This window comes from Euleptes europaea, chromosome 8 (genome assembly GCF_029931775.1).
Source record: "Euleptes europaea isolate rEulEur1 chromosome 8, rEulEur1.hap1, whole genome shotgun sequence".
NCBI lineage: Eukaryota > Metazoa > Chordata > Lepidosauria > Squamata > Sphaerodactylidae > Euleptes > Euleptes europaea.
In genome coordinates, this window is record NC_079319.1 from 1,187,006 (window position 1) to 1,202,700 (window position 15,695).

At 55.7% G+C, this 15,695-nt stretch overlaps 1 protein-coding gene across 1 annotated transcript in view; it reads right to left on the minus strand.

Annotated features, from left to right (window-relative positions):
* Nucleotides 1-744: 744 nt before the first annotated feature.
* BOP1 (BOP1 ribosomal biogenesis factor) overlaps nucleotides 745-15,695 on the minus strand; it is a 103,526-nt gene continuing 88,575 nt past the window's right edge. The window contains exons 5-17 of the mRNA XM_056854590.1: nucleotides 10,024-10,178; nucleotides 9,156-9,273; nucleotides 8,946-9,047; nucleotides 8,152-8,364; nucleotides 7,701-7,862; nucleotides 5,973-6,053; nucleotides 5,814-5,883; nucleotides 4,460-4,592; nucleotides 3,459-3,639; nucleotides 2,858-3,146; nucleotides 1,521-1,605; nucleotides 1,027-1,134; nucleotides 745-898 (exon numbers count right to left, since the gene is read on the minus strand). Of these exons, the coding sequence (XP_056710568.1) occupies nucleotides 745-898; nucleotides 1,027-1,134; nucleotides 1,521-1,605; nucleotides 2,858-3,146; nucleotides 3,459-3,639; nucleotides 4,460-4,592; nucleotides 5,814-5,883; nucleotides 5,973-6,053; nucleotides 7,701-7,862; nucleotides 8,152-8,364; nucleotides 8,946-9,047; nucleotides 9,156-9,273; nucleotides 10,024-10,178 (1,851 nt within the window). The remainder of the gene's footprint in view (nucleotides 899-1,026; nucleotides 1,135-1,520; nucleotides 1,606-2,857; nucleotides 3,147-3,458; nucleotides 3,640-4,459; nucleotides 4,593-5,813; nucleotides 5,884-5,972; nucleotides 6,054-7,700; nucleotides 7,863-8,151; nucleotides 8,365-8,945; nucleotides 9,048-9,155; nucleotides 9,274-10,023; nucleotides 10,179-15,695) is intronic.

Sequence of the window (15,695 nt, forward strand, 5' to 3'; positions counted from 1 at the left end):
CCCCCCGCACCTCTAAAGGGCCCGACTTCCAGACTTGGTCCTACAGTGGCCCCAGAAAGGCAGATGCGGGTTCCAGTTGTTGGGACGAGAGCAGGTAGAAGTTGAGGCTGCCAGCGACATTTCTTTCCAGCTGGGGGTCAAAGGAAAAATTTCCATGGGGAGAAAATGACAGGCAGTGAAGGAGAAGGAGGGTGGCCAAAGGTCCCCCCCCCCCCGCAAGGCTCACTCTGAGGGCAGAAGCAGCTGCCTCTTGGAAGGGGGAGGGGAAGTTTCCCTGATCCCCCCCAGCTGGAACAAGGAAGCGCCAGGGCCCACCCAAATGTTCTGCATTGAAGCAACCAGCCAAACCCCTGGGGGCCTTGGAAACAGCCCACAACACCCCAGAGGTTCTGAGGATTCTGCCACACCTTCACCTGTCAGACTACTATAGTCTCCCCCCCCGCCCCCAATTATAAGGCCGCTCAGCCTCCAAAGCCCCCACTAGGGCCAGTGATGATTCCCTCCTCTGCTGAGACCTGCTGGCACAATGAGCTCTTTTGACGGGGAGAGGGATGGAGGAAGACAACGGAGAGCACCTGTGGGGGGACAGTTTAATTCTAAAAAGAGGTCTCTGAGTTCAGTTTCCCTCCAGGAAAGGCTGCACGAACCTTTTTGGCTGGCAGGGGGGAGCTGCCATGCCTGGCGGCAGAGTCCCAGCGGCTCCCGCTACAAGTGAGAGGCTTTCCTCTGGAGGCGCATCGTCAGCTACGTGAAGAGGCGGACCGTTGCGTCTGCGCCAGAGGAGAAGAGCCAGGGCTGGGTGGGGTGGAAAGCAATGTCGAGGACGCCCAGGTCGTGAGTCAGGGCGTGGCCCTTCAGCACCTTCACCGGCACGATGAGAGGGTTCTGGAGCAGATCGCTGCGGGGAGGAGGAAGAGGTGAGAGAGGCTGCCGCCAGGCCCCGATACCAGGCCCCGATACCAGGCCCAGATGCTGCTCCCCACCCCCACGCCAGCACAGGCAAACGCCGGCTGTGTCCATACGCACTTGTAGACCATGCCGTGGCAAACAATGACGCTGCCGTCGTCTGAGCCGGAGGCAAAGAGTGGGTAGTGGGGGTGGAAGGCCACGGCCCTCAGCGCAGCTTTGTGGTGCCTGCAGGGAAAGAAGGATCAGACCCAGCCAGCCAGGAACGTGGTCCTCCTCTGGAGCAGCTGCCGCAGCCTCATACCCAAGAGATCAAATCTCACCAGTGCCAGGAATACGTGACCGGGCCGAGGCAAGGCTCTCCTCCCGGGGCTGGGAGAAGAAGACCACCGGCCTACCTCAGGGAGGCACCGCAGGAGTAGCAGCAAGACAAGGGGTGTTGCTGCCTTGTGTTGTGTCTGTTTCATGTGGGACTGTACAGTATTGTGTACAATTTGAGCTCAGAGAAAGGTGTGGCATGGCCTTTCGATATAGAAATAAGAGAATGTCTCCGAAGCATTTTGACTGCCCAGCGCCCCACAGACATGCCAGGGCTGTCCCCTTCCCTTGCTCACCTCAGCATGCGGTAGGGTTTCGTTGACAGGTCCAAGTCAAACCAGGCGAGTTTGCTGTCATAGCTGCCGCAGATCAGGTTGTCACCTGGAAAAGAATGGGGGGGTGAGGAGCCAGGAGTGCCCAGCTGAGAGAGGTGGGGTCAGGTCTTCCAGCATGAGGGGCTTCTTGGGCCTCCTGGCACAAGGCAAGGGGACTCTCCGGGGCCCTCTTCAGCCTCCAGCTCCTTTTCCTCTCAGGGCTTCTGGGGATTTGCTGCTTTATGATGCCCCACTGCAGCGCTGGCTCGCTCCACGGAGCCCCGCTTGGCCTGCCCAGCTCCTCTTTCCAGCGGACTCGGTTCTCCAGGGTTCGGTTCATAATTATAGTGTGGAAGGTGATAAAGGGCCCTGGGGGAGGGAGTGGGGGGGCACGCCTCCACGGGAGAAAAGAATTTCCAGTAGACAGCAAGGGAGAGCTCGCTACTAAGCAAGAATACCTCTGAGCTAGGGAGGGAAGGTGGCATGGCAGAGCCCGATCTTGTCAGATCTTGGAAGCTAAGCAGGGCTGGCACTTGGAAAGGAGACCACCGAGGAAGACTCTGCAGAGGAAGACCGTGGCAAACCACCTCGGCTTCTCACTTGCCTTGAAAGCGCCTTGCTGGGGTTGCCATACCTCGGCTGCAATTTGACAGCATTTTACACACCCGCATCTCTGAGCACGTCCAGAGTGAACTGGAGTGTTCAGAAACTTCGGTGCAGAAAGCTGCAGCCAAGATGTCGACTGGAGTGGGCTGCAGGGACCGTGTCACTCCCAGCCTTGGCCCCCGTTCACTGGCTCCCTGATCTGTTTCCGAGCACAAGTCAAGGTGCTGCTGCCGCCCTTTAAAGCCCTACCTGGTTTGGCAGCAGCCACCTTCTATAGGAACCTGCGTGACACCACCCTCGTCCTCTTGAGGCTCTGCTTCGGGTGCCCCCCCCCCTTCTGAGGCGGGAAGGGCAGCAATCCCAGGGGGGACATCAAAATGATGGAACTCTTCCCCCAGGGGAGGCTGTAGCCTGTCTCCTGCTGCTGTCCTGCACCAGCTGGGGAAGGACGTTCTGTGTTTCATTTGGCTACTCCCTCGGTGAGATCCCTCCCTCCTGCCCAAAGTTTTAATTGTTGTTCTTGCACATAGTTTAGCTCTAGTTTTAACAGTTTTAATGTGTTTTTGTTGCTTTTGATGGTTTTCAAGATGTGACTTCATTATATATGTTTTCGTTTGTTAGCTGCCTTGGTGGCCCTATTCTGCAAAATAAACAGTAGAAATAAAGTGGGTCAATTAGGGGCTGCCTGCCCTGCCCCTCCTCCGCCAACCTACCTCCGGGGTGGACGGCCATGCTGGACACCCACTTGCAGTTGGTCATCAGCTTCTTGGTCAGCTCCTGCTTGAGGAGGTTGTAGACCCGCACACAGCGCTGGGTGGCCACAAAGAAGAAGGGCCGCAGTGGGTGGAAGAGAACCCGCTGCACCTGGCCCTTGCTCCGGTGGAAGGGCGCCTGGCTCCAGCGCTTGCTCGCCTGGTGGATCAGCACCTGCAGGTGGCTGTTGTCCGAGACCACGGTGGCAAAGTAGTCCCCCTTCCGGTGCCACGTCACCTGCTTCAGCGGCTGTGGGAGCAAGGCGGAACAAGGCTTCAACAGTGGAGTCGGCTGCCGAAGGAAGGGTGGTGAGCTCCCCACCACCGGCAGTCTTCAAGCAGCGGCTGGACCAGCACCTGCCAGGGATGCTCTAGGCTGATCCTGCATTGAGCAGGGGGTTGGACTAGGTGGCCGGTCTGGCCCCTTCCAACTCTATGATTCTGTGATTCTTAGGCCTGTGGGCTAGGAAGCTCCCCTATAGCCCACCCCTGCTGCCATGGGCTTTGTGGCTCCACCCCACCCTCCGTGGGGCAGCTCCAGCACTCCTTCCCCAACCATTACCTTCCCATGTCTGATGACGAGCCGCACCCCCCAGCTGTGATCCTCTCCGGCTGCTTCCTCCCAGGTGACCGGCTGGGGCCGCTCCTCCTCTGGGGGCACGAAGGCGTCCAGCAGCTGGTCTGTGGCCCCGCAGAGCAGCTTGTCCCCAAGGCCAGGGTTCACCAGCAGCACCGACTGTTCCCTGTGTGTGTAGGGGGAGGCAAGTGAAGGCTCGGAGCCGTGGGGTGGTGAAGAGCTGCCCACAGTCCTGGGTGCAAGGCCTGGCCTGCCAAAGCAGAGCACCAGCACAAGCAGAGCCTGGGGGCTGTGCCTGCCTGCCCAGGAGTGGCTATGGTGGCATTGGGGCGCAAGCGCTGGGCGCATATTGATAAGTGGCTCCAGAACATCAGAGCCACCACACCAAAAGCTCGTCTTCTCCAGCATCCCGTGTGCCACAGTGGCCAACAGACACCTCTGAGAAGTCCATAAGCAGAGGACCAAGGCACTCCCCCCCCCCGGCACACACTCTCCGAAGCAACCACGCCAAAGAGCTGTGGACAGACGCAGCAGCAGGTATTTGCCCAATCCCCTTCTCCGTCAATCTCAGCTGGCACCTGGCACCATGCCCTGTGCAGGTGAGTTTTTCCCCTTCATTGTGCCTGCCCCATGTCTACGGCCCACGACCCTCCCCAGGTGCCCCTAAGGGATAGCGCTTTCAGACAGGGAGGGATGAGGTCTCTCTTTTTTTCTGTCTCTCTCTCCCCGTCATGCACAATTTTACAAATCTCTATAGTGGCCCGTCTGGGGTGCCTTCCTGCCTTTTCTCATGCAGGTGCTTCAGTCATTTTGGCTGCCCTTTTCTGGACCTTTTCCAATACCCAGATATCCTTTTGGCCAAGAGATCTTGTCGGAGCTCCTCACCATCCTTTTCTTGTTAGCAAGATCCTAAATATAACTTTGGGGCACCTGCCAACACGGCCCCTTTGCTGCCCAGCCCCGATTACAGGTGAAAGAATACTCACACAGCGATGCCCACAAGGCAGAGAGAGGGGCTGGGGTTCCAGGCCACGCTCCTCACCACGCCCTGCACCGGGAGCGTCTTCAGACACCGGGCCGTGCAGATCTCCCAGAACTTCACTGTGCCGTCATCAGACCCTGCAGAACAGCCAAGGGGTGATGGAGAAGAAGGAGAAGAGTTGGTTTTTATACGCCGACTTTCTCTACCACTTAAGGGAGAATCAAACTGGCTTACCTTCCCCTCCCCACAACAGACACTGTGTGAGGCAGGTGGGGCTGAGAAAGCTGTGACTAGCCCAAGGTCACCCAGCTGGCTTCATGTGGAGGAGTGGGGAATCAAACTTGGCTCTCCAGATCAGTCCACCACTCCAAACCACCGCTCTTAACCACTACATCACGCTGGCTCTCAATGCCTCTTCCCACGGAGCACTGGGCCCCCCAAAACAAGGGAAGCCCGAGGCTGGGGGTGCAGCAGGGCAATAGGGAATTGAAAGTGGAGATGTTCCTGGTTCCAGTCTCACCTCCTGCCCCCAACTCAGCAGGGGGACTGTAGGCCACAGCCACCAGAGACGCTCCATCTCAGCCCAAAACCAGCCCAACCCCTGGCAATACAGGAATGCTGACCCATCCTGACCTACCTTGCTGGGTGTTCCTGAGACTGTGCACAGGAAATGCTCTGTATGCCTGACAGTGAGTGTTATAAATGCTCAGTGACGTTTCTCCTCCAGTGGAGGCTAGGTGCTGCCAAACCGCACGTGACTCCTCCCCTTCCCACAATGCCACCGTGTCATGCAGCAGGGACAGACCACGGACACAAAGGAAGTCTCCCCCAGGGCCATTCCTGCCCCTTGTGCCCAGAGCTCCTGAGAAACGGGGCTACTGGGAAGGGGAATGCCACCCTCTGAGGCTTACGGCCCTGGGCCCCGAGGACCTGTCTCTGGCGTCCTGCATGGACAAGAAGGAAGAGCCCCTGCAAAGCTGGAGAGCAGCTCCGGAGGGGGGACTCCTCTGAGTGATCCTGGGGGAGAGGTGGGAGGGGAGGTCTTGCCTGGTCAGGGACTGGGCAAGGGCTTCCTCCAGCCCCCACTCGGGGAAGTCCTGCTGCCCTTCTACCCTTCCAGATGACCTGCACGAGCTCTACGTTCTAGCTTCCCCCACTGTGTTGCCTGGACACATCCCAAGAATGGCTGGGGAAGGAAGTGGAGCATGAGACGGGTGTCAGAAGCGTCACACTGCAGACGCCGGTCCCGAGCCAGCCAAGCCCGAGTGCTGCTTGCTCTCGCCTGCAGACTTTTCTTTATCCAACGTGCCACGCAAGTGGGGGAAGAAGTGGGGAGTCAATACATCCCCCAGGCTTACCTGATGCCAGCCACTGTCCACTGGGGGAGACGCTGAGGCAGCGCACAGGGCCAGTGTGGCCACTGTAGACCTGGGGAGATAAGAGGGGTTAGTCACACTGCGGGGGGAGAGGGGTGGCCCTCCAGGCTGGACAGCTGCGTTCGCTGTCTGAAGCCTTACCAAGGACTGCACGGTGGGGAACGGCTGGAGATCCTGCGGCTTGGGGAGTTTCGGGATCAAATCCTCGGGATCCACGTTGACCTAGGAAACAGCAAGGGTGTGAGCGGGTGTGGGAGCTGCACTGCCCACATGCCCAGCTAAGGCAAGACTGTGGCGTGAGCCCTGCTCCGCTCCTTTCCACATGTGACCTGGAGCCATGATGTCTGGGGGCACACAACAGACCACAGCAGCAACTTGAGTCTGCCCCAGTTCTTTAGGAGGAGCCATCTAGAAAGGATGGCCTCTGCTGAAGCCCTGCTCTCTGTGTCCGTGAGAGGCAGGTGGTGACCAGAGACAGGGCCTGCTTTGCAGTGGCGCCATGCCTGTAGATTGCCCTCTGCTTGAGGCTCATCTTTAGGTGCCAGGCTAATACATGCCTCCTTCTCCAGGCTTTTAACTAAGGGGTTTTATCTCTTTCCGTTGTTTTCGAGTGACTTCTGGCCTGAGGATGGCTCTTTCCACAACATTTGAGGTTGCTCAAATGTGTTTTTTTATACTGCTTTTAGGCCCTGGCTTGTTCTTTTAAGAAAACAAAACTCTACTGGGGCACTTTAAAAGTTAACAACATTTGTTTCAATAAGAGCTTTCATTGGTCACAAGCAGACTTGGACTGTCAGTGGTCAAACAAAGCAGGCTGGAGTTCTTACTGTCATATCCTTGGAAAGATAATTGTGAATCACTGGAAACCGGCCCACAAATAAATATCTCAGAGTGAAAGAACAGCCAGATCTTTGGTTGTAAAGTTGTTACGGGAAAGTGAGTTTTTAGCTCTGAAATGCTTACATCATGTATTTGAGGAGATGAATTAGTTGGTTTTAATAGAGTCACTTGGGTTTCACGTAATTGGGCGTGTATATGATAGCCATGCCCCAAACATCCCTAAATCTCTCAGATGTGGGTTGTGTGAGACTATCTAATCTTTCTGAAAGCACGCTGGAGGGAATCTCAGAAACTGTAGGATGAGGGACGTCTGTTTCTGATTCCATTTACATACACAAGCATTTTTGTTTCCTTGTGATTCTTTCAGATTTACTCATTTGCAGAGTGATTAGGTTGGTTCTAAATAAAAATCTTAGAAGATAAACATGAGTGATCTTTGGCTGCGATACAAGATTTTTCCCTTGACACGTGGAATAAATAAACTCCTGACCTCTTCAGTCAGAGGGCTGATAATCTACAGAGATCAGTTACTTAAAAGAATAACCCTCTCAATATAGGCTTGTGTTTTAGTGGTTAATGTATTGCTTTGGAACAGGTCAAGAGACTCTTTGTTTCCATGTGTTTGTTTTAAAAAGAATGCTTTCTTTATGTGGGGGGGGGGGTAATACACCATTACAGCCCACCATCAGATAGATATGTGAGGGAAAGTTCTTTTAATGGCTTCAGCTTGTTTTTTGTGGCTTGTATTAATGTCTGTTTTGTTTTTTAATGGTTTTATCGTTGTAAGCCACCTTGAGAAGGTCTCTGGAGACGTGGCATATAAATTTTCCAAAGAAAATCAGCAGCAACTGGTAGGCACTGATAGGTTCAAACTCCCCTTTCTCTGGGCCAACCCCCAGCGGCAAGGGCAGCCCCTTCCGTAGGAATGCCTCTTGCTGGGCCATTCTGAACAGCTCAGCCACAGAGCTGCAGGGACACAGAGACAGGCTGGGCAGGAGGCCTTGCCAACCAGCTCAGGGTACTACATACCCGCATCTTCCTCTGGCGTGGGCACAAGTAGAGGTCCAGGCAGCGTTCAAATCGCTCGTGGATGAAACGGGGGTAAGCAGGGACCCGGCGCAGGCAATCAACGTGCTGGGGCAGGAAGTTCAGTTTGCGCTCAGACGGTTCCTGCTGCTCCCAGGCCAGTTTCTGCAGGAAGAGGCAGGCATCATTGGTCGCTTTGCCCTGAAACCCCCTCTAGAGCTGCTGACGGCTAAATCCACGTGACTCTGCATGCAGCTCTCTGAGGACTGGGGAAGAGAACGGCCTGCTCCTGGCTCTAGCCCCGGGGTTTTTGGGCTGAAAATGCCAGGAACTGAAGAGGGCGAAGCAGGAACTCTGCCCCTGAGCTACACACCCTCCCCATCTCCGCCCACCGGCCCTTCAAGCCCCCCTCCCCCTCTTGTCTTGTGCAGAGCGGCCCTTCCTTAACCCTCACCTCTTCCTCCGTGGGAAGGTACTCTGGGGGCGGGTTGTAGGATTCCTCATGGCCAGGCAGAGGGAGCTTGGGGGCTGGCACGTGCATCTTATGCCGCCCCAGGATGGAGTTGGGATCTTCGTGAGCCCACAGGTCGTAGAAGCTGGGCGTGTCCTCTTTGGGCTTGCGCGGTTTGATCCAACCCATCTTGATGGCATGGACCAGCCTGGAGACCTGCCAGGGATTTGGGAGGAAGACGAGGTAAGAAAACAGCTCCCCTCCCCTCTTTCTTGGCTAGAGCCACACGTTTTCTTAGGGGAGCGAAGGGAGGGATGACTATGCCACAGTCATTTCCCAAGGGGCAAGGCTTTGCTGGTCAAGGAGAGCCATTCTTCCATAAGAAGGCACGCACCCTCTCTTGGCTTCCTCCTCGGATGGAATCTGGACTCAGAGGCTGACCAGCCTCGAGTGCTGAGACCGGGTTGTGAAACAGCCCTTCTCCAGGCCTGGCCCTGGGCAGCCAATCCCTGGCCCTCCCCCCTTCCACCTGCTCTTGAATTCTAAAAGGGAATAGAAAGGTTTGCTTATGGTCTCCACAAGAGCTGCACGGGACTCCTCAATGGAGCAGATGCAGTGATCAGAGTGGATCCAGGATTGCGGGGGGTTAAAGGGGTCTGGAAGACCTCACAGGACACGGCAGTCACATTGCTTTGGCTGAAAAACCCCTCTGGAAACGCCAGATTCTTCTCTCCCCTCTGTACGTGTGGCTGCAGCAGGGAATAAGGCCAAGCCCCCCTCCCCGCCCCTCTGCTCACCTTCTCCTTCTCAATGAGGGAAGGAATGAAACTGCGCTTGTCAGCCGGACGGTTTGTCACTGGGTGGATCATCACCTGGCTGCTGAAGAAGTCCACGGCAGGCTGAAAAGCAAATGGGCCTACTCAGAGGAGGGTGCAAGCCAGCTTGGCAGCCACCCATCCAGCCAGGCCTTTGTTGGGCACCACAGAGTAGGGCTTGGCTTGCCTAACCTCATAAGGGTTGAAGTTCACGTCTCCAAACTGGCCCCTCTGGAGCCGGTTCACCAGCTCCACTTGCTCGTCTGTCAGCTTCACATCCACCCCCGTCATCTTGTCCTGGACAGTCCGCCTACAGTGGACAGAAGGGAAAGGGATGGCAGGGGACCAACCAGCCAGCCCCTCTGCCCGGGAAAAGCCTGCCCCGCTCCACTGGAACAGGCATGAGCCACAGTCTGTCAGAGTATCATGTTGATTGTAATAATCGAACAGTAACAGCTGTGTGATAGCTGTCAGATAGGGGAGATCTGGAAGGTCAAGATGATGCAAGCAGAAGCAATAACCTTGCTGGTACCAAAGTGAACTGCAGGAATCTGGATCTGGGCAGTTTGCTGATGCAATGCCTTGGGCAGGTCCACAGGTGGCCTAATTCAGATCAGGTGCAGTGGGTGTATATAAGGCAATGTAACTATGATTCTGTAACCTATCCTATTTGGAAGAAGCCTGGAAGTAGTAGTGGAGTAGTGTACGTGATGGTATGTTTTAACTGTGCACTGTAAATAAAAGACACTGTTTCTTATAAAGCAAGCCTTCTGGTGGTATGTCCTGGAGGAACTCCTAATCCACTTGCTTCCACATCACAGCCTCCCCATAGCCATGGACGCCACAAGCAACCTCCTGGGAACCCCCCCAACTGCCTTACGATCGACGAAGGTAGAAAGGGACAATGCGCAGGTCAAAAATACATCCCGTTGGATCCTGTGGACCCATTCTGCTCATGGAGGCACTTTCCTCTGGCAGAACGAGCCCCCCCCAATGCAAGAGCCCCCTCCCCAAGAATAAGGGCTCCTCACTTTCCGTCCAGCCGCCCAGAGCCCCTTACCAGTAGTCGGGGTTTTCCATCTTCTCCAAGAACTTGTCCAGCTCATCCTTGTTGCGGATGGGCTTGAAGATCTTCTTGCCGTCCAAGTTGTAGCCAATGTGTGGGAATTCCTGATACCACTCCATGGGAATGTTGCCCACTGTGTTACGGATATCCTGGAAGGGAGAGGGAAGAGAGACGCTGTGGGCCCAACAGCCTCTGGGTTAGCACCAGAGGAGAGCCGCAGCGCTGGACAAACGGCCCGGAAAGCAAGTCCGAGGGGCTGGGCTTTGAGCACAGAAGTAGACACGACATATGGCCGCCTTCCCAGAGAGGGAGGGAAGGCGTGCTCATACACATTCTTCCATTCATGGACTCCTTGGTTTTCACAAAGCAGGAACCGCTACATGGCCATCGTGCAAACGAGCCCGTTTTCCTGCTTATTCATTTTGAAAGAGGCAATTCTGACAATACCACATTCCATCAAGCAGGGAGTCCAGCGGCCTCAGCAAGACCCTTGAGCTTATGACCACCCCATGGCCAAAGACCAAGGCCCAGCCCGTTCCCTTGGCTGCCCCTCCCTGATGGCCAACTGCAGAATGCACAACCCAGAGATCCCCCCCCCACATAATACAGATTGTCTGGCAGGGAGGTGTGAACACGACCCATGCCCTTACACAAACAGCAACAGGGTCACCCTCCCCCTCACCAGGTGCACCATCTGGTCCCCATAAACACGTGGAAAACATAAGAGGCTCCCAGGGCATTGTGTGTGTGATTAAGGCCCTTGAGAGGGAGATGGCCCCACACCACACTTTCCAGCCCATCCATCACCACACCGGTCCTGAGCAGCAAAGGATTTGCTCTGGTCTCCCCCATCCCCCAGGGTCCTGCCCCCAAGGAAAACAAACAGCCATCCATCCACGCTCAACAGCCCCAAGGCATTCCCCCTGCAGGACAACGGGCCCATAAATGCTAGGGGAGAAAGGGACAGGGGCAGATGCCACCCTGGGAGGGAAGCTCCTCGAAGCAAAGGGGTGGCATGGCCCTGTAAATATCTAACACTGACACTGAGGATGGTGGAAGGCCCACGGCTTAATTACAGAGCTTCCACTCTGCGTGAAGAAGTCCCGGTTCAACCCCCAGCATAATCTCCAGCGTAAAGGAGAGCTAGGAGGCCGGAGAGCCGCGGCCAGTCCCAAGAGACGGAACGGAATGGGAAAAGCTGAGGGCCCAGCTCAGCAGAAGGCCGCTTCATGCACTTATGTGAAACGTGCCTCATTTTTTCCAGCCCCAGTGCCACTCGGCTCGTCCCACCCCCATCCCCCTTCAGCGCTGATCGGCTGCCAGCTCAGCCACTAGCTGTACCGAGGGGAGCTCCTTTCGGCCTGCCCGCTGCCATGAGTGGGATATGGCTGCCTGTGGCACTTCTGTGCTCGGGCGCAAGCAGAGAGTTAGAGTTTACAGATGTTTTGAAGCCATAAGGGGAAAAAAGGTTATTTCCCCCTGCACCCCCCCCCCAGGAAAAATGAAATGTGTGCAATGCTTACTTTCTCATCAAATCTAAGTTCCTTTTACTGACTGACCGAAATAAAAAGCATCATTTATAGCTTATATAAAATTGTAATATTTGGCATATTTATGCAATTCAGAATTATAAATATCTTCATTTTCTGTAAGAAAAACTGCAAGTATACCCAATACTTGAGACACAGTTGCAATCTGCTGCATGCTGGGCTACCGTGGCAGATCACCTGGGAGGGAGGAAAAACTAAACGCTGAAGAACAGAAAACAAATTCTGCAGTAAACAAAATAAAGTGTATTATTTGGACACAAACTCTCTCACTTTGCAAAAATTATTTACCTTTAAACAAAACAAAAATCTTGAACATTGTGTAGATCTTCAAAGTACTTTTTCATGCTATACATTTTGAGTATGAAAAACCCTGCCTTTTGAAGCATTTTACTTATTCTAAAAGAGAAAATATTTCAGATTTTTTTCACTGCTACTTCAAATTTTCCATTTTCCCCACCAACAAAATTGAAAAAAGGGGCCTAGGCCCCCAAATTACCCCAGGCCCTGACATCTCTAGGTGGAGGGTGGCTCCCGTCGCCATGGACAGAACCAGCTGGCAACAGCCCCGTCCTATCCCGAGAGCCGCTTTGTGGGAAAATGCGGGCTGATTCCACACGTTCTCTCGCACTAAGAGAAGATTTAGGCCTTGGGCTCTGCCAGGCCCTGGCCAAAGCCACCTTGTATTCCTGCTTCAGCAAAGATGGGAGCTGCAGAGGTGGGGTGGGGGAGCAGGACTTTGCCAGCCAGCCACATGGGGAGACGGGTTTGGTGTCCGGGCTGCCCAGAGGCCGCCCCGCTCCTCGGCTCTTCTGCTCCCGTCCATTCCTTTCATGTTCCACCCAAAATCACGCATCCGAATGCACTCTTCACTCTTCTGTATACGACATGAGATTTCACTGGTGTGTGGCTGAACAAAGAAGTGAAGTCATACACTGCTCGATAGTGCTGTGTGAGTTTGTGGGGGGGGGGGCGTGCCCACTGTCTTATTTGGGGGTGGGGCAGGGGGGAGATGCAAACCCCCTCTGGGCTCAGTCGCACAACCTGCTGGCTCCTGTGCGCCCTGGCATTGCAAAGAGAGAGCTCGAGAACCCGTGCGGCTACACAAGTTCGTTGTTGGTGGCAAAATAAGGGAAAAGATGCCGACGGCATGTGCCAGGGCTGGCGGCAGACAACAACGTGAGCCACGCTGACGGGACGCACCCAGGACGCTGGCCAGTTCCTTTGCGAACGCAGAGGGTCCCGAAGATGCAGGCACCGCAAGGGCGGCAGTGAGGCATGCAGCCCCGCTGTGTGCCCTGAATTTTAAGTACCACTCTGAGCAGAGCAGCCAAGAGCAGCACATTCCTTCTGGAGGGGGGGGGGAGTTTTTTCCTGAATGGAAGCTGCCAGTAGCAAGACTCCCCCCTCCCTCCTGCTTGCCTCCCGTGTAGTTAACACATCAGCCGGAGTGAGCTCAGTTACTCAGAAAGGAGCCTCCAGCTCCCCCCCCCTCAGTTGGTCCCACCCCCACAAGGAGTTGCCGTCACTCAGCCACACGTCTGGAAGTTGCTCTTGGAACGGGAGAGGCATTCCTCCGCACGCATTCCTGGCAGGGGAAAGGATTCTTTTCCCAGTAGCACTTTCTTGAAAATAGCTGGTCCACGTGGGGAGAGAGAGAGAGGAGAGGAGAGGAGAGACGGGGGGGGGGGAGTGGGCAGTAAAGGAGGGGGGAGAGCAAGAAGCAGCTGAGCTTTCCAGAATTTCAGAAGGCAACCATGTACACCCCCCCCCCTTTATGGGCACTGGGTGAGAACTCGGCATTGAGACTGCGATGGGGGGAATCATAGAGTTGGAAGGGACCACCAGGGTCATCTAGTCCAACCCCTTGCACAGGGCAGGAAATTCCAAACTACCTCCCCGCCCCACACTCCCAGTGACCCCCACTACATGCCCAAAAGATGGCCAAGATGCCCTCCCTCCCATGATCAGCCTAAGCTCATAGAATCAGCATTGCTGGCAGATGGCCGTCTAGCCTCTGCTTAAAAACCTCCAGGGAAGGAGAGCCCACCACCTCCCGAGGAAGCCTGTTCCACTGAGGAACCGCTCTCAATGTTAGAAAATTCTTCCTAATGTCAGATGGAAACTCTTATGATTTAATTTCAACCCGTTGTTTCTGATCCAACCTTCTGGGGCAACAGAAAACAACTCGGCACCCTCCTCTATGTGACAGCCCTTCAAGGACTTGAAGATGGTTATCATATCCCCTCTGATGGAAAGTGATGGACCCCTCCCCACAAGCACTTGGGACTCGAGCTGTCCTGCGCTACCCCACCCCCACACAAGACCCACAAAAGGACTGACCCAAAAGGACAGGTGGAAAGAACCTTCCTGCTTGCTGGTGAACGAGGATGAATGTGGAACCGGGTGCAAAGCTACATGGGTGGCTTTTCAGACTGAGAGACAAGTTTCTAGACCTCTTGATGATGGAAACAGAAGTACAACAGGCTATACAGGCTCAGAAACCAGGCAGGGATCCTGAATCGGCTCCCTGACCCCTTGCTAGCTTCTTGCCTGCTCCCGCCTGCTCCTGCCTCAGGGTGCCTCTTTCCCACCATGCATCCATAACCTCTCTGCAGATAACCAAAGCTTGCAGAATTCCCACCTGTGCCTTCTCTGCTCTCCCCAGAACTCCAGTTTTCCCAATCAGGCAACATCTACAAGAAAAGGAAAGGGTTTCAGCAGACCAGCTGGATCGGAGGGAGGTCTGGACCTCCCTCCGCCCCACTGGCCCAGAGAGAAATCGGCTCAGCGGGGCCCCAGGTGCTCTGCTCCTTGTCCACACATGGCTGGGCGTCAACTGAGCTTTGCCTCTCAGCAGAGGAGACGGGGACGTGTGCTCCAGTGGTTAGACTAGGGCGGTGGAACGCCAGGCTCAAATCCTGACTGCCACGAAACTCGCTGGGTGACCTTGGGGCAGCCACTCTCCCCCCCCCCCCCGCCTCATACACCCATCAAAGATGAAGGAACGGAGACACACGCTGCCCTGAGCCACAGGAAGGAAGAGACGCAAACCGAGTAGCACGGACGGAAGTGAGAAGCTGGCACGTTCCGGGGCTCGGAGGCCTTCACATCACCCCACCAGCCAAGAAAAGGGGGAGGTAGTTGTGAATTTCCTGCATTGTGCAGGGGGTTGACTAGATGACCCTGGTGGTCCCTTCCAACTCTATGATTCTAGGGGGGGGGAACCACAACCTGGCTGTTTAATAAACAGGTCTTTCTTCAGTAGTTGGGGGCAGGAGGGGGGGATAACAAATCGCCCTGCGGGAGAGGAGAACGCCTCCACGCTGCTTTGCCGGATCTTGCAGGACGGCTCAGCTAGGGTTAATCCTGCTCGCTGTGCCCCATTAACAGCGGCAGCAGGATCCATTTGGTCATGCTTGATGGTGTGTGGGGAGGGAGGGCAGAGTGCTCTCTCTCTAGGAATGACTAATCTCACCGTGGGCTCTGCTTTGTCCCCCAGGCGGCCTCTCTTCTGGGGGGGGGGAACGGAAAGGCTGGCCACAAGGGGGGTGTCTTCGTCGCTGGCCTCTCCTGCTCCATGCCTGCAGCTTCCTCTCTTCTCCCTCTGCCCCAGAAGGTAAGCGAGAGTGCCGCCGCGTCTGAGCACAAACGCCGCCTCGGGCTGAAGGCAGAAAGCCCTGCCGGGGAGACACGTCAAAGCCAAAAGCCCTGCCAAGGACAGCGGGCCGCTCGAGGCCCACCCTGCCAGCCGTGGTCTCCGTCAAGCTGTCTGCGAGTAGGGCCAGGCGATTCCCCCGCGGCTGGCATCTCCCTGGGTGCCCCAAAGGCAACGGCCGGCTCGGGGAGGCGGGCAGCTGCTGCAAGCAGAGGAGGGGCTTGCCTGACCGACCACTTGCTAGCAGCGCTATAAAACGCTCGCTCAGCCCCTGACACACTCCAAACGGAGCCGCCTTCAGAGAGACGCGCGGCACGCACTCGTGTGCCAGGAGGAATCACCAACGGCATGCCCTGCGGCCACAGAACATAACCCCTGGGGAGCTAGAAAAGCCAGCCAGAAAACGGGAACCAGCCCCAGCCCAGGAGTGCCGCTAACCGAGCACGGGGAAACTTTCCTGC